Here is a 20,869-nt window from a genome sequence, read left to right on the forward strand (position 1 = left end):
TACACTTAAAATATTGCTCATCCCTGCTTGCCGATAGAATTTACAATTGTGAAATAGATACAAACTTAAGTCTCTCACTCACTTCGCGTACGTCGATAAACCTTCTCGTTTCTAAAATCTCTTCTAGGCCTCTTCTGGTGGTGGACCGTGAAGCCACGCCCACAGTAGCTCAACCACATGGCCCGTTCAATCCCTATGGTTCAATCCCACAATTCCACATTCAACATGGCGGTCCCCTGTAGCGGCATGTGTGTGTAAACAATTTCGCTTCAATTAAAAAACAAAGCTGATTGGAAAACAGAGACAATCACAGCTGGATATTATTGTTAAACGCACAGGACATACACAATGAAGCTGAAAATTAAACCGACGTCCCACAAATCAGACAATACGTACAGGGTAAGTTCAAATTGGTGCAACTAAAAACTATCAGCGCTGCTAACTCGCTAGTTATCTTGCAGAAAAGTGACTACAGAAGGGATATTGTCACCAAAGTGCATTTTAAAACCTCGGTCTTGTTGGTAATTCCATGGACTACTTGTTCCAATTGATAATACAATCGCTGTTTATATATGAAACGTTTACATTTGCCACGGAAGTCACTGAAGTGCATGACATCACATGCGATTCTCTTTTGCAGTTTCTCACTTTCTCCGAGAGACTTGCCAACGTGAATATTGATGTCATCCATCGCATTGACCGAACACGGAGCTATGACGAGGTAAGCAGAGTGCGAATTACCCCACCATAATTGGGGGGTACTGCTCCTTCACTTCTTCTATGACCATCATGGTCCACTACCATATCAATCCCCACCGTGATCACCAAGTGCAACATGTGTTGTGCAACACATACAAGGTCTAAACAAGATCTAAACAAACTGATAATCAGTAGGCTACATAATATCTCATTGTTCTTATATATCCTGTCGTCTCCCTGCAGCCTGTTTACGGTTATATCCTGTGCCTCTCCTGTCTGCTGCCCCCCCTTTCCTTAACACATATGAACAGTGTATAAAACCTAACTGCACCTGCACTTTTAATGTAATTGTTTGTAGATCTTAGTGTTAATATTTCCTGCTTACTCTTTTAGGACCAAAAAAGACCCTGATGTCTGTGTGCCCTTTCCTTTTCCTCATAGTGTCTCTTTGAATAAAATAAAATCCTAGTTTCATTAAGATAGTATCAGGGTTCTCAGATAAAACTACATTTATCAAACTAAAAATAGATAGATAGATAGATAGATAGATAGATACTTTATTGATCCCCAAGGGGAAATTCAAAGTTTCTCTGATGTTATAACATAGGCTTAGCTACATCAGACCCTCTTGTGCCCGGTAGGCTAATATAAAAACACAGGATCTGTGCCAAAGTAATTTCAAAAAGGCACAAGGCAATTTATTCAAGATAAAATGAGAATGGACACCTAGGCTATGGAGTTCATCTCCTTGGAAATGACAATCGATTTTACCTCACCACACTGAAAAGCTTGATTTAAATAGAGAATTAGCCTATCTTGCTAACTAACCTTGGTAATGGTAACTAACCAAGGTCCACTTTACTAGCCTCAGTGGGTAAGTAGCAAGTAAGTAGCCAGTAATTCAATGTATGTAAGACGTGACATGAGCTATGAAAGAACAAAACACGTTTATAAATGAAGGTAGTAAAATCCTCAACAAGCTAGACGTCAGCTAGCAACTTACATTTTACCCATGCACGTCAGCAGCAAACTGAATTTAGCCTACTGGAGGAATTTAACTAGCGTTTTGTCATTCAACGTTGACACTTGCTTGAGAAGTTGAAGTCGTTCTCTATCTCAGTTGCTTCTAGCGCCACGGTGGTTAAAAATGGTACAGTCCACAATAGGGGTGTCTGAAATCGCTTTACATTAAAATGTTCCTACAGTAAAGCTAGGAGTTTACTTGTATTGTAACTGTAATGATATTTTTTCACAATATCAGAAAAATGATCTGACCCCCCCCCAAAACTAATATTTCTGTCTCTTTGGGGGGTACTGGGTCTTCATTGGAGGGTACAGTACCCTCCAGTACCCCCTGTAATTCGAACTATGGTGGTAAGTAGCCACTGAAGAACGGTTTCATATTAAATACATCCAGACTCTCTCACCAAAGTTATAATAGCGTATACTTGTTCACTTGGCGGTTGTTTATGCTCACGTTGTTGCCTATAAACATTCTCTTACAGGAAGTAGAGACGTACTTTTACGAAGCATTGAACAAATGGAGGGATCTAAACTTAACCGAGCACTTCAGTAAGTACGCCCAAGCTGAACATGGTAATGTGTCAACATCACACACTCACATTTGTATGCCACAATTTCTCCCCCTGGCATTCCTATCAGATTGATAGATAGATAGATACTTCCCCAAGATAGATAGATAGATTGATCCCCAAGGGGAAATTCAAGATCCTACTATCGGTTGCTAACCCTACCAACGTCTTCACTGTTGACCTTTATCATGCATTTGCATCAGTGGTTTTCACCTGCACCTCTCCCCCGTGTGTGTGTGTGTGTGTGTGTGTGTGTGTGTGTGTGTGTGTGTGTGTGTGTGTGTGTCCTGCAGCCGTCTTCCTGAAGGAGGTGTCGAACAAGAGCCAGTCCTTCAACCTGCTGGTGTTCCATCAGAAGGCCATCGTGGACAGTCTGAAGACCCACCTCAGTGTGAAGGGCAGCATGGCATTTCAACCTCTGCTGGAGTAAGCAACACCCTCTGCATTTATTTAGACACACACAGACACACACACACACAGCAGCATAGTATTGAGTGTTCATACGCTGTTATTCGCTTCAGACAAAAGTGTCTGACAAATACCATAGACTTAAACATGAGTATGAATTGAGTTTATGGAAATCTCTGCATGTTTCAGACCGTTGCATAGAGGCTGCTTACTAGAAAATATGTCTGTCACGTTTCGTGTGTCTTTTGAATATGCAATAGTTTAGAAAGAAGCTGCTCAAAAGCTTTGAATCAGTGATCCAAACAGAGTTTTAGAAACTAATTAAACCGGAACAACAGTACAAACAGTATGTACTGATGAATTATTAATGGGTTCAAGGCTCAAAGTTGTTGCGCACAGTGCCAGAATTTAGGCATAAGCTGCTGGGTCATTTAACCCTTAGAACCCTAAGCTGTTTTAGGGCATTTTCACTACCTTTATTCATAAGGTTTTATTCTGGTCATTGTAGGTGCCACACACACATATTATATATTTTTTAGGAGAGTCTAGGCTATCCAGATCTGCCATCATTTCATGTATTAGTACTAGTATTGATTTTATTTTGATTTTTAAAGAATTAAAGTATAAAAAGGGTATTATAAAAATTCTTATATTTCGACATGTATCTCACCACAGCAAGCTCATAGCTCTACATGCATTTCATGTGTGTGTAGGGCAGACTGTCCTGAATCGGGCAATATAATTACCATGTTGGAGGGATACTCTGGGGCTGAGCAATTTACAGAAATATGTGGTGTGTGATTTACGGAAATACATGCCATTTTTTGTTTAGTGATGCAAAATGACCTTTCTGCGCTCCATATCTGTGACACGAACTGATCTGACCTGACTTGACCCGAGGTTGCGTGTTAGCCTGCGTGCCTGGTGTATGCAGTCATGATTCTCAACTTTTTACTGCATTGCCATGAGCAAAGTAAAGGCAAAAAAGGTGTTTCTTTGTTGAACAAATTGGGATGCAATGTGAATTGCCTTGAATTAGATGCCATGTAGGAATTTGCTAGGATCTCAAAACCGGATTATGAACATGCTTTGCCATAGAGAAACACACGATAGCGTTGGATTATAAATATGCTTTGCCACAAGAACAGACAAAAACGTGGGTCCAGCTATATGAAGTTATTATTTTGCTGTCACTTCGTCTGTTTTATAACCCAGAAGAGCTTGGTATCAAATGATAGCTCTGAGTCTCCTCTTTCATCTGACATGCGTGACATATCTATCCGATCACGGGTCCGTGAGTAATTCAAACGAGAGTAATGGGTGTGCAGCGTTGGTTTGTGTACATGACGTTATTATTTTGCAGTCACTTCGTCTTTTTTATAAGCCAGAAGGATCGATAAACATGGTACCAATGGATAGCCCTGTGTCCCCTCTTTCATCTGATATGCTTGCCATATTGATGCGATCACGGGTTCGCGAGTAATTCAAACGAGAGTAATGGGTGCGCAGGTGAACACAGAGAAGTATAGACTGTAAATATGATGCAATTTGATTTAATTTTTAATTTCATACTTGATCGTACAGACAAGTGTGTAGTCTCTTTGGAAAGCCCCACTTCTGCTCTGTCGTGCAATAAAGGTTTCATCTCGCTGCGATAAACAGTTCCGGAGCAATGTAACAGAGAAGAAAGGGTGTGTTTTTTGACACACTTTGCGTCAATCGGGTTCTAAGGGTTAAGATTGAACATCGATAATAGATCTAGATAATCATATAGATAGATAATAAATCATTAACATTTAAGTAGATGAAATGACGTTGAAAATCTTCAGACACACATTTTCCATTGTGCGTTAAGTCCTGTGGGTTCTTGTCACGTCTTCCCTGCAGCCTGGTAGTCCAGCTCGCTCGGGATCTGCAGACGGACTTCTATCCTCACTTCCCAGAATTCTTTGTCATCATCACGGCCATCTTGGAAACGCAGGACACAGAGGTGCTGGAGTGGGTCTTCACTTGTCTGTCCTATCTCTACAAGTACCTGTGGAGGCTCATGGTTAAAGACATGAACAAGATCTACAGGTAAGTTGCTCTCATCTGATCCGCATCTTCTTCACTGACTTAGATATGGTAGTTATTCAGGTCCTGATATTGATTCTAAACTCCCCAAAGACCCAGAAGAGAAAAGCAAAATTGACACTGCACTCACTGTTTATGCGTGCGTGTGTGCATGCGTGCGTGTATGCGTGCGTGCGTGCGTGCGTGCGTGTGTGTGTGTGCGTGCATGTGTGTGCGTGTGTGTGCAGTGTTTCCCCTAGATTTTTTTCCAGCAGCGGTGCTGTTGATCGTAGGAAGCCCCCCGCCCCCAAAAAAAAGAGAAAAATTAAAAAAAAAATAAGTCCTTAAATGGTGACTTCTGGTGGATTTTGTGAAAGAAATGGACAGATTGAGTTACAAATTATGACATAACCACCAACACAAGCATTTACAAAGCATGATTATTGCAGTACTTGAACAGGATTATTCATGTTTTTCTTTCACCTTTTTCATTTACATTATTAGTAATTAGCCACTGTACATTGTAGGCCACTGTACAAACTATTACGATTTAGAATATACAGTGCTGTGCATAAGTTAAGACATTTATTTATATAATAGCATTTATTTATTTACGATACATGATACATTGAAAAATAATTGATGTCCTATTTTTTTAATTAAGACAAAAGGCAAAATATGTTTTTTATTCCTCCCTTTAGTCAATTTCAGCATGGGTGTCTTAACTTTTGCACAGCACTGTATAAACTATATAGACTTCTCTTTCATGTCATTACACTGTATTGGTGCTGTGCAAGTCGAATTGAGTGCCTGTCACTTTAATGCCGTGACGGCCCGTGAGGCTTGCTTGATTCTCACGGTTTTAAGCTAACTTAGTAGCGTTGTTGTGCATGGTGCATAAGAATATGTGGATGAAATGAATTATGTTTCCCATGTCATTTTGTAAAATAAATGCTCAAAAACTCGAAAGAAAATCTATCTTGGATTATAGCAGATAAGTGTCTTGTATCATATCTATAATTTTGGTGAGCAGGAATTACAATGGTTGCGTATCATATTACTCAAATTCAAGTAAACCCACCAATAGGCTAGCTAGACCTTAGTTTCACAGCCTAGGTATGTTAGCAACAGGACTTGAAAGCATTGCCTGTATCACAAACAAAAACAAAACAATGCGTGAATTTATCTGGGAATAGGCTACTGAAGGTATCTCGCTGGCGTGTTTAATTTGGTTCCTTGGTTAACATAATGTAGGCTACGTTTTTTCGCACAAAATTGCGTCTGCTAATAAACTTAAACATAAACACAAACAAGTGTGATCTCCTGTGGAATCCCTGACTGCACCTTCAACGTTAGCCTACTATTATTTGTTGACATAAAACCTGAACGAACGGCAGCTGTTCCTGAAGTTCACTTGCGTCTATTTTTTATTTATTTTTTTTAATTAGGCAACTTTTTTTGCAGTGGCGCTTGAATTCCAGGAGTGGCGTTGCGCCGCTGGTGAATACATTGTAGGGGAAACACTGGTGTGCGTGTGCGCGTGCGTGCGTGCGTGTTTGTGTGTGTGTGTGTGACTGTGTGTGTATGCATGCGTGTGTTTGTGTGCGTGTGTGTCTGTGCGTGTGTGTGTGTTTAATATTGTTTTCCCTCATCTTCTCCTCTGACAGCATGTACAGCAAGTTGCTGGCTCACAAGAAAGAGCACATCCGCAACTTTGCAGCCGAGAGCTTCTCTTTCCTCATGAGGAAGGTAGGATCCCCCACCATTCTCACCTGAGCATACATAAACGTGTTCCATAAACATGGAGAACACATCGGCACGTTTGTTACCTGAGTAGGATCTCCCACCATTCTCACCTGAGCATACATAAACGTGTTCCATAAACATGGAGAACACATCGGCACGTTTGTTACCCGAGTAGGATCTCCCACCATTCTCACCTGAGCATACATAAACGTGTTCCATAAACACAGAGAGCACACTAGCTGGCAGTTATTTTGAATAAAGGTGTCGATCAAATAATTAAACATAAATACAAATCTGTGTAAATATATCAGTTGCCATGGCACGTAATAGCAGTAGAGCATACATGTATAAATATTTTTATTTGTGTTCTGTTCTCTCATGGATGGTGTCTGCATTTGTCTTTTTCAGGTCCCTGATTTTGATGCGTTGTTCGCGCTCATGTTTGCGGACCTTGGCGAGCAATCCCATAAGGCCGCTGGGGTGGGCCAGCTCATCTTTGAGATGTGCAAGGGGGTCCGCAGCATGTTCCACTCCTGTGCCACTGTGGTGAGGATGTACCTCAAGACTCTGAGGGGGGTTGTTTCAAACTCCTGCCGGAAGTCTGTGTCCTTACTCTTTTCTTGTGTGTGTGTTCCTCTCCTCTCTTCTCTTCTTTTCTCTCCTCCTTTCCTCTACTCCTCTCCTCTCCTCCTCTCCTCTCCTCTCTTCTCTCCTCCTCTCTTCTCTCCTCTCCTCTCCTCCTCTCTTCTCTCCTCCTCTCCTCTCCTCTCCTCCTCTCCTCTCTTCTCTCCTCCTCTCCCCTCTTCTCTCCTCTTCTCTCCTCCTCTCTTCTCTCCTCTTCTCTCCTCTCCTCTCCTCTCCTCTCCTCGTCCGTGGCTTGTCCTTCCCAGGCTCTCCCTGCAGCTCTGCGGAAGCTCGGCCCCTCAGCGGAGGAAGGGTGCGTGACACTGCCCTGGGACGCTGTGAAGGAGGCCCTGGATCACATGGCTGAGGCGGCAGCCAATCACGTGGAGAAAGAGCACTTCCTGGTTCTCTGGGACGCTCTGGAGGTCAGGGGTCATGACGTGTTTAGAAATGATGAGGAGTGATTCCACACAAACTGTTTTGAATTTGCGTGCGTGTGCGTGTGTGCTTGCTTGCGCATGTGTGTTTGATTAATCGTGTCCTCTGTGCAGGGCTGTGTTAAGGAAGTGGTTCTGCATCTGTGTGTGTGTGTGTGAGAGAGATTAACCTTGTTCTCTGTGCAGGGCTGTGTGAAGGAGGTGGTTCCGCGTCTACAAGGTTCTGGTTCTGACGAGGCCAGTCAGCACCTAGACCGTCTGCTCTTCCTCTACCACACCCTCGTGCAACACCGTAAGGGGGCAAAGGTCACCAAGCCAGCCGCTGTGTTTGAGGTACGTTCAGAGAGTGTGTGTGTGGTAGGTTCAGAGTGTGTGTGAGGTAGGTTCAGAGTGTGTGTGTGTGGTAGGTTCAGAGTGAGTGTGTGTGTGTGTGTGTGTGGTAGGTTCAGAGTGTGTGTGTGAGGTAGGTTCAGAGTGTGTGTGTGAGGTAGGTTCAGAGTGTGTGTGTGAGGTAGGTTCAGTGTGTGTGAGGTAGGTTCAGTGTGTGTGTGTGGTAGGTTCAGAGTGTGTGTGTGAGGTAGTTTCAGTGTGTGTGTGAGGTAGGTTCAGTGTGTGTGAGAGGTAGGTTTAGTGTGTGTGAGAGGTAGGTTCAGTGTGTGTGTGGGGTAGGTTCAGTGTTTGTGTGTGTGAGGTAGGTTCAGTGTGTGTGTGGGGTAGGTTCAGTGTTTGTGTGTGTGAGGTAGGTTCAGTGTGTGTGTGAGGTAGGTTCAGAGTGTGTGTGTGAGGTAGGTTCAGAGCTGTGTGTGTGGTTTATAAGAGAGTGTCTGTGTAGTTGATGTGAAGAGCAGGAGTTTGTGTGTATGTGCATTATGTGTGTGTAGTTGATGTGATGACCCAGCTATGTGTGTGTGTGTTGATATAAAAAAGTAGTAGTATGTGTTTGTAGTTGATATGAAAACAAAGATTGTGTGTATATGTGTTATAGATGAAGAGTGTGTTGTAACCCTATTGTGTGTGTGTGTGGTCTTCAGACTCTTCTCCTGCTGGTCCAGATCAGCGGTCAGTCGTACGCGTGCAGCCAGAGGACTCTGCAGGTGTTGGCATGCCTGCTGCTGGGGGAGTGTGTGCCGGCCCTCACACCACAGCTCACACAGGACGCCGTCAGGAAGGTGTGCACTCACTCAGCTCTCATACTATGTGTGTATGTGTCTATCTGTCTGTGTGTGTCTGTCTGTGTCTGTCTGTCTGTGTGTGTGTGTGTGTGTGTGTGTGTGTGTGTGTGTGTGTCTGTATGTATATGTGTGTGTCTGTCTGTGTGTGTGTGTGTGTGAGAGAGAGAGAATGTGAGAGATGATGTACCCAGTCTGATTTGCTGCCCTGACCTTTGACCTTTAACCAGGTGTTCCTCAGTGGCATGGACCGCGACCTGATATTGACCTTCTCCAAAGAGCTCTTCAAGATGAAGCAGTTTGAGCAGGTCAGTGTGTATGTAACCACATCTGCTGTTTGGTGTAGTGGTAGTGTTGCCTAGAAAAGTACTATAAAAAATGCAATGAAACACACACACCCACACACACACCCACATGTGTAATCTGTGTCTGTGTGCAGCTGGTGCTGCCGGGGCTGCTGCAGTACCTGGAGGTCCTGTTTGGGTCCGGTGACCCGGTGGGTCGGCTGCAGGCCCAGGAGCTGCTGGTCCGGCTCATCCTGGAGAAGGCCCCGCCCCCCTCCGACGGGTCCATGGCCTTCGAGAAGTACCCGCTGGTCTTCACTGGACAGACGCAGGGGTGAGATGCTGCCTATGATGGTCACTACATGTGTGTTTGGTTGGCTAGTGGGTGGCTAGTGGGTGGCTAGTGGGTGGCTAGTGGGTGGCTAATGGTTAGCAAGTGGTTAGATAGTGGGTGGCTAGTGATTGGCTAGTGGGTGTTTAGAGGCTTGACATGCACACTATGTCTGCTTTATAGAGGGAGCACACATATTCCATATGTTTATATGGAGTGCATGTGTTTAAAATACTCCACATCTGCCTTTAATGCACACATAACATATAAAAATGCAAACATTAAACTATTATGACTATATGTTATAGGACATAGTGCTATATAATATCGAACTAGTTTTGAATACTGTGGAAAACGTTTTTTCAAGGTTTTTCAAAACCATAAAATCAGTCCAGTCACTCTCTGATGTGAATGCTCTGGCCAACCCAAAAAAAACAGGATTGTACTCCGCCATTGGCTTACACAGCTTTCAGAGATGGACTTGAGAGCATGCTGCTTTCACTCGGACATTAGACACGGGACGATCAGGGCATGTGATGTGACGTAACAGGACAACATACTTCCTCTCCATTAGAGCTCACCCAGAGAGTTCTGTCCTTACTGAACAGTTGCAGTGGAAGGAAGTTTGAAGGCGACTGTCTCACTATCAAAAGTCCATCATGTTTGTCACAGTTGCTAAGTCTCTGCTCCTGATGTCCTGATACTTCGTTGTTCCAACAAGGAACGTTACATCATGTTTCTCTGGAGCAGAGAGGTGTTGGAGACACACGCTGTGCCTGACATGGCAGAACTGTGCAGCAAACTGTTCAGCATCGCTACATTCATAAAAAACAAATATAATGTTTTGTTTAATGACTTCAAACTCATGACGTCCTGTTGCCTGCGTAAGGCACAATGCTAGTCATGTTTTGTTGCCCTCTTGGTCTAATTGATACTAAAGCTAAATGTCCTTTGGGGGGGTAAATGAAGGGGGTAAATATTTGCCTCTGTCCCTACAGTAGTGGCCCTGCGGGGGCAGAAGGGGCTGATGGGAAGGTGAACGTGCCCCAGTACATCCTCTCCCTCGTGGATCTACCCCCAGACCTGCCCCTCACTGACCTCTCTCTGCCCTGGGCTGCCCTGGTGCTCCTGCACCACATACGGTGAGACGTGTGTGTGTGTGTGTGTGTGTGTGTGTGTGTGTGTGTGTGTGTGCGCGCTCTGAATTGAGTAGTTGAATGTGCTGTGTTTGTTGTTTGAGTAGAGTTGAATGTGCTGTGCTTATTGTGTGAGTAGAATTGAGCAGAGTTGAATGTGCTGTTCTTGGCTGTGTGAGTAGAATTGAGTAGAGTTGAATGTGCTGTGCTTATTGTGTGAGTAGAATTGAGCAGAGTTGAATGTGCTGTTCTTGGCTGTGTGAGTAGAATTGAGTAGAGTTGAATGTGCTGTGCTTATTGTGTGAGTAGAATTGAGCAGAGTTGAATGTGCTGTTCTTGGCTGTGTGAGTAGAATTGAGTAGAGTTGAATGTGCTGTTCTTGGCTGTGTGAGTAGAATTGAGTAGAGTTGAATGTGCTGTGCTTATTGTGTGAGTAGAATTGAGTAGAGTTGAATGTGCTGTTCTTGGCTGTGTGAGTAGAATTGAGTAGAGTTGAATGTGCTGTTCTTGGCTGTGTGAGTAGAATTGAGTAGAGTTGAATGTGCTGTGCTTATTGTGTGAGTAGAATTGAGTAGAGTTGAATGTGCTGTTCTTGGCTGTGTGAGTAGAATTGAGTAGAGTTGAATGTGCTGTGCTTATTGTGTGAGTAGAATTGAGTAGAGTTGAATGTGCTGTGCTTATTGTGTGAGTAGAATTGAGTAGAGTTGAATGTGCTGTGCTTATTGTGTGAGTAGAATTGAGTAGAGTTGAATGTGCTGTGCTTGTGGTGTTCCAGGCCGGTGGAGCCGGAGTCTGTAGTCCCGATCCTGACCACACTTCTGAACCGCCTCCTGACTGACGTGAAGAACGGGGCACTGGGGAGAGGTGGGTCAACTTTAACCTCTGACCTGTGGGTCTGCACAGGTCAGAAGGAACATTCTGAAGGAATGTTTCTCTAGATAATTTAGTTGATGTTGATGGTGTGAATGGATACCTGAGCAAAAAACGATTCTAATACAGTGCTGTGCTATATGCACTTGGTCCTTTTTTAGTCATTGTATTCATTTGTTTGTGTATGTGTCCCTGCTCAGGTCAGGAAGTCTTTATTGAATAAGTGTGTATATTATTTATTTACTCCTGTTGTTTGTGTTTGTTGTTTATCCAGCGGGTCTGTTTGTGGCGCGCCAGGCTCTGAGCACTCTGCTCAGTTTCAGGGACTCTGCTGAGGTCCTCTCTCTCCTCCCTGTGGAGTTAGTCAGGAGTATCATACAGTGAGTCTCTCCTCTCCTCTCCTCTCCTCTCCTCTTTCCTCCTCTCCTCCTCTTCTCTCCTCCTCTCCTCTCCTCTCCTCTTCTCCCTGTGGAGTTAGTCAGGAGTATCATACAGGAGTATCTCCTCTATTGTATGCTCAATGTTCTCTGCTGTGTTGTGTCGTCATCTTTAGAAAATACCCCGCCGATCTCTCTGCCTTGTTGCTTGGCGACCTCTACTACACCAGACTGTCACTCAGCGGCTGCTCCGCCCATCTCTCCCATGATGCATTGCTGGAGTTGTACCAGATCCTGAAGTCCAATTTCTCCTCCAACGTCTCCAAGGTGACCAATCCTCTAGTCACAGTGTTAATTGTCATTGACTGACATTTTCAGTTGCCAGTCAACCACATAAAGATGTCTATTTTTCACTTTGCCATTATTGGGTAGTGAGTGTAGGTTGATCAGAAAAATATATATATTTATAGTAAAACACGGCAGCAACAACAGTGCAACAGTGAAGTGTTTTGAAGGATTTCTGTTGATTGTTTTTATTGTTATCCACTACCTGCTCACTAATGACACATCTCTCTCTTTCTCTCTCTCACTCTCTCTCTTTCTCTCTCTCAATTCAAATTCGAATTAAAAAAGAGCTTTATTGGCATGACCATGTGGTATAGTGTTGCCAAAGCAGACACACAAACAAAAACAACACCAACTAAGAAAAGTAAACTTAAGACTGCTAAACTTCAACAATAAGACTTAATTTGTTTTGTCCTTTCTTTCTTTCTTTCTTTCTTTCTTGCTTGCTTTCTTTCTTTCTTTCTTTTTTCACAGAGGAAGGAAATTTATCTACAAACATATATATATTTTTTAAATTAATAAATAAATTCATACATAAAATGAAACTAGTAACTAAGATTCACCATATTTTTAGTAATAACAAAATGAAAAGGAAATATAAATTTGTATGTCAAAACAAAGATATATATGAAAGATGTATATAAAAAAAAAGGAAATGTATTAATGCACCTAAATAAAACAGAAACCTATAAATAAATTAACCTACATAAAAAGGAAACTTATAAAATAATTATACTACATGCTCTCTCTCTCGGTCAGATCCGTCTCCTGTCACTGAGGATCCTGAGCCACTTTGAGGCCGAGTTGGCGAAGCCTGCTGAGGTAAGACAGCTGCCCGTCCCGCCACGTGGACACTTCAGACACTTCCGACTCGGGGCTCTGTGTGTGTGTGTGTGTGTGTGTGAAATCCATTGCATTTTCCACATGCTTTTTTAAGAAAGATTTTTCCTTGTTTTCTGTTTTTATTTTTTCTCAGTTTTGTTTTATCAGCTTGGGTTCATGTGTTTGTGTTCTACTCTGTAAATGTGTGTGTGTGTTCGTGTTCTACTCTATTGTGTCTTTAGAGAATCATGGCTATCTGGCTGTGTACACATTAATCATATATTTTGTTTTTTCTGTGTGTGTGCGCATGTGTGTGTGTGTGTGTGTGTGTGTATTAGGCTGAAGAGCCCAGAGACAGGCAGACAGTGTTTGCCATATGCCTTCAGGCAGAGCAGGTCCCTGCGACTGTCCAGGACTACAGAGAGAAGCTGCTTCACCTCAGGAAGCTACGCCATGACTTGGTGCAGCCCTGCCTACCCACCGGACCATTTCAGGAGGTGTGTGCGTGTGTGTGTGTGTGTGTGTGTGTGTGTGTGTGTGTGTGCATACCTCAGGAAGCTGTACCCATGTCTACCTAAGTTTGTGTGTATGTAGTTGTAGTTTGTGTTTATGCCATGTAGTTTGACCCATTCATTTCAGGAAGTGTGTGTGTGAAATGTGTGCTTTTTAAGAGTGTGTGTGTGTGTGATGTGATGTGAGTTGTTAAGAGTGCATGTATTTGTGTGTGTGAGTGAGATGTGTGTTGTTAAGATTAAGTGTTTGTGTGTGTGTGTGTGTCGACAGGTGCCTCTGCGCTACCTGATCGCCATGCTCTTTGTGAACTTCACACCTCTGTGGGACGCCGTCATTGAGCTGCTTGTGTGAGTCACTCAGCCTCTCTTCTCTCTCTCTCTCTCTCTCTCTCTCTCTTTCTCAAATTCAATTCAAATTTAAAAGGAGCTTTATTAGCATGACCATAACGTTGTACAGTATTGCCAAAGCATTTGGGTCTCTCTCTCTTTCTCTTTCTCTTTCTCTTTCTCTCTCTCTCTTTCTCTTCTCTTTATCTCCTCTCTCTCTTTCCTCCATCTTTTCTCCCTCCCTCCCTCCCTCCCACCCACCCTCTCCCTCATTCCATAAGAGCTTTAGCAGTTCCACAGCTCGTGTGGTCAGTAGGAAGTTTCCAGTATCTTGTGCGGTCAGTAGGAAGTTGCCAGTATCTCGTCTGGTCAGTAGAAAGTTGCTAGTATCTCGTGAGATCAGTAGGAAGTTTCCAGTATCTCGTGTGGTCAGTAGGAAGTTGCCAGTATCTCGTCTGGTCAGTAGAAAGTTGCTAGTATCTTGTGAGATCAATAGGAAGTTGCTAGTATCTCGTGAGATCAGTAGGAAGTTTCCAGTATCTCGTGTGGTCAGTAGGAAGTTTCCAGTATCTCGTCTGGTCTGTAGGAAGTTGCCTGTATCTCGTCTGGTCAGTAGAAAGTTGCTAGTATCTCGTGAGATCAGTAGGAAGTTTCCAGTATCTCGTGTGGTCAGTAGGAAGTTTCCAGTATCTCGTGTGGTCAGTAGGAAGTTGCCAGTATCTCGTCTGGTCAGTAGTAGTTGTATCTAACTAACTGACCCCTCCATCTCCTGCTCCTCCTTGTCTCCCCCATCTCGCACGCCTGGGGGATGGATAGGAAGGTGTTATCTCTCCCCCTCCCGCTCTACCTTTCTATCATTCCATAAGCGAAAACACCTTAACTTCTCCTCCTCTGCTCTCTCTCTCTATCCCCCTCTACCTTTCTCTCACCTTATCTTCTCCTCCTCCTCTGCATTCTCTCCATCCCCCTCTACCTTTCTCTCACCTTAACTTCTCCTCCTCCTCTGCTTTCTCTCTCCATCCCCCTCTACCTTTCTCTCGTTCCTCATCTCCTCCTCTGCTTTCTCTTTCCATCCCCCTCTACCTTCCTCTCGTTCCTTAACTTCTCCTCCTCCTCCGTGTTCTCTCTCTATCCCCCTCTACCTTCCTCTCGTTCCTTATCTTCTCCTCTGCGTTCTCTCCATCCCCCTCTACCTTTCTCTCATTCCTCATCTCCTCCCCTGTGTTCTCTCTCCATCCCCCTCTTCCTTTCTCTCGTTCCTCATCTCCTCCTCTGCGTTCTCTCCCAGGTCGCATGCCCAGGGGATGGACAGTAAGGCGTTCTGGAGGGTGTTCCATGAGCAGCTGGACATGGTGGCCCAGCTGGCAGGTAATAGAAAAATACACAGACCACACACACACTGAAACACACACTAAACACACACGCTCAAACACAGCCAGACAGAGTCACGGCAGAGACTACACACACTTGGTCCTATTGAATATCATCATTGCTCTGGAATAGTGCCGTTTTGTATTAGTGCACTGAAAAATGACTTTAAATTAATACATTGGTGTGTTTGTCCGTGTCTGTGTGTGTGTGTTGGTGCCTCTGTGTGTGTGTGTGTGTGTGTGTGTGTGTGTACGTGTGTGTGTCCACGTGTGTGTCCGCTTCTGTGTGTGTGTTTTCAGAGGACGAACTCAATGAGGAGGATGAGGATGCTGAGGGTGCTGCAGATGGGGATGAAGATGACGTTGCTGATGGAGAGGAGGAGGAGGAGGTGGCTGATGAAGGTATGGAGGCAGAGGAAGAAGAGGAGGAGGAGGAAAAGGAAGGGGAGGAGTCAGACGCTGGACGAGACGTGTCGGCCAGCGGCGATGTGGGCGTTCTCTTCCTGGAGCAGCTGGATGAGGGGGAGGAGGGGATCGATGAACGCACTGACTTCACCAACTTCCGGAACCTTCTGTGGCGCGCCATGAGTCTTTTCCCCGAGCGCGTGGAACCCAGGAGCAGAGAACTCAGTCCCTTACTGCTGCGCTTCATCAGGTAGGGGTGTGTGTGTGTGTGATTGGTTGGTTGGTTGACTGGTCCAAACTATTTCTCATAACTTTAATCTGATTGGTTGACTGGTCCACATTGTCTCTCATCACTTTAATCTAATTGGTTGAATGTTCCACACTATCTCTCATCACTTTAGTCTGATTGGTTGACTGGTCCACACTATTTCTCATAACTTTAATCTGATTAGTTGACTGGTCCACATGGTCTCATCAGTTTAATCTGATTGGTTGACTGGTCCACGTTATTCTTCGTCAAATTTATTTGATTGGTTGACATTTATATCAACTTCACCTTTGAAGTTGACTAACAACTAACTGGACTTTCCTGAAGCACCTTTTTGGTACTCATGGACACCCGTCTTCCTGGTGTGAATTAAGCCCCTCTCCTGGTGCTGTGATTGACAGGGAGGAGTTCTTCCCGTCTGACCTGATGGTGGCTCCGACGCAGAACCTCCTGAAGGCAGCAGGGGGCGCCACTAAGGACGCAGAGGGGAAGGATGAAGAGGAGGAGGAGGAGGGCCCCAGGAGCAGGAGGAAGGGACCACGACGTGCCGCCGCTAAGTGAGTATGACCTTTGACCTTTGACTAGTTTTTGACTATTAAATTAATCACCAACTATTCTGGTAAGCGATTTAGCGGTTTGTGTCATTTGTTTAAGGAAAATACATCAAAATTCTAAACTTGAATATTTTCATCTTTACTTGCTCCTCAATGACAGTGAACTAAATGTCTTTGGTGTGTGGACAAAACCATTTTCTGGCATTTTATCAATCAAACAACTAATCGATTAATCAAGAAAATAAGAATAATCGATTAATCAACTATGATAATTGTTAGTTGCAGCCCTACCTTTGACCGGGGTTGGTTACCATTAAAATTGTATTGATTCCAATTCCAATTGTGCTTATCGATTTCGATTCCTATCGCTTCCTCATTTGAATTTCAAAAGGTAATAGAATGCACTTTGTTTAGTTTGTTTGTTTGTTCTTTTTTAATTGCCATTAGCATCAGTGTGTCGATAGGAAATATTTTTCAGACCCTCTTTTTGTGTGCACATACACTATGTACTTATGAAGAGTGTGTGTGTTTCGCATCTGAAAGTGTGTGTTGACTGTGTGTGTGTGTGTGTGTGTGTGTGTCCTTAGGCAGCTGATAGCCCATCTGAAGGTGTTCTCCAAGTTCACCAACCCACGGGCCCTTTACTTGGAGCCCAAGCTCAAAGAACTATACACAAAGGTACTGCAGGCAGCACGTCCTGTCTCTGCACATCACTTCCTGTTTCTACATGCATCACTTCCTCTCTCTGCACATGTTGATGCCCTGTTTCAAATGACACCCTAAACCTCAACTCTGCACTCACTCTCTCTCTCTCCCTCTCTGTATCCCTCTCTCTCTCCTTCTTTATTTCTCCTTCCCTCTCTCTCCTCTCTCTCTCCTCTCTCTTTGTCCCTCTCCTTCTCTATCCCTCTCACCTCTCTCTCCATCTCTCCCTCTCTCTCTCGGTCCTTCTCTCCTTCCCTCTCTCTCTCATCCCCAGCTCCTGTGCCATAAGGACCAGAACATCCAGAAGATGGCCTTGGAGTGTGTGCTCACCTATAAAGATCCTGCCATCCTGCCATACAAGTCAGTGTACACACACACACACACACACACACACACACACACACACACAGGCTTGAACATGGCTCTCTACTTCAGTGTTATCAGGTCCACTGTAACACAGGCACAGTAGCTGGCTGTGAATAGAACTCATTGTTGTCTTCCTGTCTGCTCTCTGAGCCAATCACAGCTGTCATGGGCCCATCTCCGTTTGCCATGGTAGCCTGAGGGGCAGGTATGTTGACAGGAGGGCAGTAACTCCACGGAGACGGGTGATGAGAGGGAGATGGGCCGGGGTTGGGTTTCATTATGGAGCTTAGTTTCACATCACTCAGCTAAAGGAAGCCTTTAGGCTTATCACGTACATACACACACATGCACACACATACTAACACACTCGCTAATACACAAACACACACACACACATACATACTGTACATACACACATGCACACACACACAAGCATATTAACAGATTCCCAAATACACACACACACACACTCACAGAGCTATCAGTTTCTGACATGACCTACATTTCCAGGAAGGTGTACTCATAACATAACTAAAGGAGCAGAGCTCTGCCAAGGTGAAATGCACCCTCGTAATGTTCCCAAACACACACACACAGAAGGGTTCCTGTAAATCATCTTAGTTTAGTTCAGCGTTTCTCAAACTGTGGGTCGCGACCCACTACTGGGTCGCGGAGACATGCCAGGTGGGGCATGAACGAGTTTTTTTAATTTATTTTTTTTATCTGTAGCCTGGGCCCAGGTAGCACCCGATGCGCAATGGACGCACTGTGTTATTCACAGGGAAGCGCTCGTGTCAAGGCAGCTTAGTTAGTCCCGACCTACATGAGATTTTGAACGTTGTTGTGAGAGTGGTGAATTTCATCAAAACCCGGCCCTTAAAAGCGCGTCTATTCTCCGCACTTTGCGAAGAGATGGTAGCTGACCAAAAGGCTGTACTGTTTCACAGCGAGGCAAGGTGGCTTTTACCGAGGTAAAGTGCTGTCGCGCGTGTTTGAGCTCCGAGTCGCCTCTTCTTGGAGTAAGAGCGCATGTTTGAATCTGCAAGCACGTTCACTAATGAACATTTCTTGACTAAGCTGGCCTATCTTAGCAATATATTTGATATATCTTAGCGATACATTTGAGTTAAATGTCCAGTTACAAGGCAAAGACAAGCACCTACCTCACCTAGCAAATAAGATTACTGCATTCACCAAAAAAACTTGAGTATGGGACAGGCGCCTCGATCGCGACAGTATTATGCCTTTGAGATTTCTGAGCGAAATCGCTGAAACGTCTGATTGTGAGGCACTCTTGTGATCCCATGTATTAAACAGTAGGCCTACATCACATCCCTGCAAAGTTTATTTCAAAAATATTTCCCAACCAGCAGTGCTCAGTATGACTGGATTATGGATCCATTTAATGCAGCATGTTGGTATTTCATTGAATATATTGTACAATGCTGTAAAATGGCCTATGCTTACTAATATGTTGCTGAAAAACAGAAATATGTGTGTTATGTATTTATTTATTATTATATCTGCAGCACTAGCTGATTTTAACTCTGTTGAAGAGGATATATTTAGAACTTGTCATTATTTCAATAAATTTGACCATTTTAAGCTTGACCTACCACTTTCTTAGAGCGAGGAGGGACAGGTGGGGCTCGAGAATGCCCCCTTGATCAAAGTGGGGAATGAAAGAAAAAGTTTGAGAACCACTAATCTAGTTTGTTAACTACCACAGTCACGAGTTGGGTCGCGATAGTATGTCATTTTTAAAAAGTGGGTCCCCAGAAAAACTGGTTTAGTTGGTGAATTATCCTGCTCAAAATGAAAGCACTACCAGGCGTCAGAACACTACCAGAAACCGACTGTTTGTTTATCTTCATTTCCCTACCTGTTGTTCACATTATTCACCATTCATGTCAACAAGGAGGTGAGTTGTCCTATCTCCTGTATAACTGTGTGTGTTTGTGTGTGTGTGTGTGTGTGTGTGTGTGTGTGTGTGTGTGTGTGTGTGTTATAACAGAGAGAACCTGGAGAGGTTGCTGGATGATAAACACTTTAAGGATGAGATTGTCCACTTCAACATCTCTGAGGAGGGAACAGTGGTCCAAGAGGACCACAGGCCACAGCTCATACCACTGCTTATGAGGTGTGTGTGTGTGTGTCTGTCTGTCCATCTGTCTTTGTCTGTCTGTCCATCTGTCTTTCTTGGTCTGTCTCTATCTCTCTCTCTCTGTGTGTGTGTGTGTGTGTGTGTCTATCTGTGTCTGTTTGTTTGTCTCTCAGTTGGCCGAAGGAATTAGTTTCTGTGTGTGTTTGATGGTTATTATCAGTAAGGTACTTTGTCTGTTTGTGTGTGTGTGCTTTCTCTGGAGAACTTTTGGAGATCATGTCTGTGTTTGTCAGCAGAAGTGATTGAGTGATTATTATAATTGAGTGGGCGCAGGTTCCACAGGTTTGGGGTGAAATGGTCTGGCGAGGATTCATGGATAATCCACCCACTGATCTACAGATGTTGGACAGTAGTAGTGTAGTGGTTAAGGAGTTGGGCTAGCATGTAGTAGTGTAGTGGTTAAGGAGCTGGGCTAGCATGCAGTAGTACTGTAGTGTAGTGTAGTGTCTAAGGAGCTGGGCTAGCATGCAGTAGTAGCGTAGTGGCTAAGGAGTTGGGCTAGCATGCAGTAGTAGTGTAGTGGCTAAGGAGCTGGGCTAGCATGCAGTAGTAGCGTAGTGGCTAAGGAGCTGGGCTAGCATGCAGTAGTAGTGTAGTGGTTAAGGAGCTGGGGTAGCATGCAGTAGTAGCGTAGTGTAGTGGCTAAGCAGCTGGGCTAGCATGCAGTAGTATTGTAGTGTAGTGTCTAAGGAGCTGAGCTAGCATGCAGTAGTAGCGTAGTGGTTAAGGAGCTGGGCTAGCATGCAGTAGTACTGTAGTGGTTAAAGAGCTGGGCTAGCATACAGTAGTAGCGTAGTGGGAAGGAGCTGGGCTAGCATGCAGTAGTACTGTAGTGGTTAAAGAGCTGGGCTAGCATACAGTAGTAGCGTAGTAGCTAAAGAGCTGGGCTAGCATTCAGTGGTAGCGTAGTGGTTAAGGAGCTGGACTAGCATGCAGCAGTAGTGTAGTGGTTAAGGAGCTGGGCTAGCATGCAGTAGTAGCGTAGTGGTTAAGGAGCTGGGCTAGCATGCAGTAGTGGCATAGTGGCTAAGGAGCTGGGCTAGCATGTAGTAGCCTTAAAAGTTATGGGTTCAATACCCGGCTTCCACCGTTGTGCCCTTGAGCAAGGCACTTAACTCTGAGTTGCTCCGAGCACAATGGCTCTTTTAATATGATTGACATATGTAAATTGCTTTGGATAAAAAGCGTCTGCTAAATGAATAAATGTACAGAAGATGCTCAGATTATCAACAAACGATCTGTTGACACTCATTTACTACAATTTATGGTTACGGTTAGGGGCTGGATTTGGTCAAGATCTGTTACA

The 20,869-nt window shown here is 44.2% G+C and overlaps 1 protein-coding gene across 3 annotated transcripts in view; it reads left to right on the forward strand.

Moving 5' to 3' along the window:
• The first annotated feature begins 224 nt into the window (after positions 1 to 224).
• utp20 (UTP20 small subunit processome component) overlaps positions 225 to 20,869 on the forward strand; it is a 59,298-nt gene continuing 38,653 nt past the window's right edge. For 2 of the 3 annotated variants that reach the window (XM_042078570.1, XM_042078569.1), the window contains exons 1-25: positions 225 to 399; positions 641 to 721; positions 2,205 to 2,271; positions 2,585 to 2,717; positions 4,587 to 4,775; positions 6,419 to 6,500; positions 6,906 to 7,043; positions 7,388 to 7,546; positions 7,745 to 7,891; positions 8,590 to 8,727; positions 8,958 to 9,035; positions 9,167 to 9,345; positions 10,341 to 10,484; positions 11,254 to 11,342; positions 11,623 to 11,728; positions 11,902 to 12,052; positions 12,830 to 12,892; positions 13,231 to 13,389; positions 13,676 to 13,752; positions 15,020 to 15,099; positions 15,402 to 15,756; positions 16,176 to 16,331; positions 16,916 to 17,006; positions 17,308 to 17,393; positions 19,414 to 19,539. In XM_042078570.1, coding sequence (XP_041934504.1) covers positions 349 to 399; positions 641 to 721; positions 2,205 to 2,271; positions 2,585 to 2,717; positions 4,587 to 4,775; positions 6,419 to 6,500; positions 6,906 to 7,043; positions 7,388 to 7,546; positions 7,745 to 7,891; positions 8,590 to 8,727; positions 8,958 to 9,035; positions 9,167 to 9,345; positions 10,341 to 10,484; positions 11,254 to 11,342; positions 11,623 to 11,728; positions 11,902 to 12,052; positions 12,830 to 12,892; positions 13,231 to 13,389; positions 13,676 to 13,752; positions 15,020 to 15,099; positions 15,402 to 15,756; positions 16,176 to 16,331; positions 16,916 to 17,006; positions 17,308 to 17,393; positions 19,414 to 19,539 — 3,125 coding nt within the window. In that variant the 5' untranslated portion in view covers positions 225 to 348. The remainder of the gene's footprint in view (positions 400 to 640; positions 722 to 2,204; positions 2,272 to 2,584; positions 2,718 to 4,586; positions 4,776 to 6,418; positions 6,501 to 6,905; positions 7,044 to 7,387; positions 7,547 to 7,744; positions 7,892 to 8,589; positions 8,728 to 8,957; positions 9,036 to 9,166; positions 9,346 to 10,340; positions 10,485 to 11,253; positions 11,343 to 11,622; positions 11,729 to 11,901; positions 12,053 to 12,829; positions 12,893 to 13,230; positions 13,390 to 13,675; positions 13,753 to 15,019; positions 15,100 to 15,401; positions 15,757 to 16,175; positions 16,332 to 16,915; positions 17,007 to 17,307; positions 17,394 to 19,413; positions 19,540 to 20,869) is intronic. The other variant, XM_042078572.1, reaches the window with a different exon arrangement.

The sequence above is a fragment of the Alosa sapidissima genome, chromosome 22, assembly GCF_018492685.1.
Source record: "Alosa sapidissima isolate fAloSap1 chromosome 22, fAloSap1.pri, whole genome shotgun sequence".
In the NCBI taxonomy this organism is placed as follows: Eukaryota; Metazoa; Chordata; class Actinopteri; order Clupeiformes; family Clupeidae; genus Alosa; species Alosa sapidissima.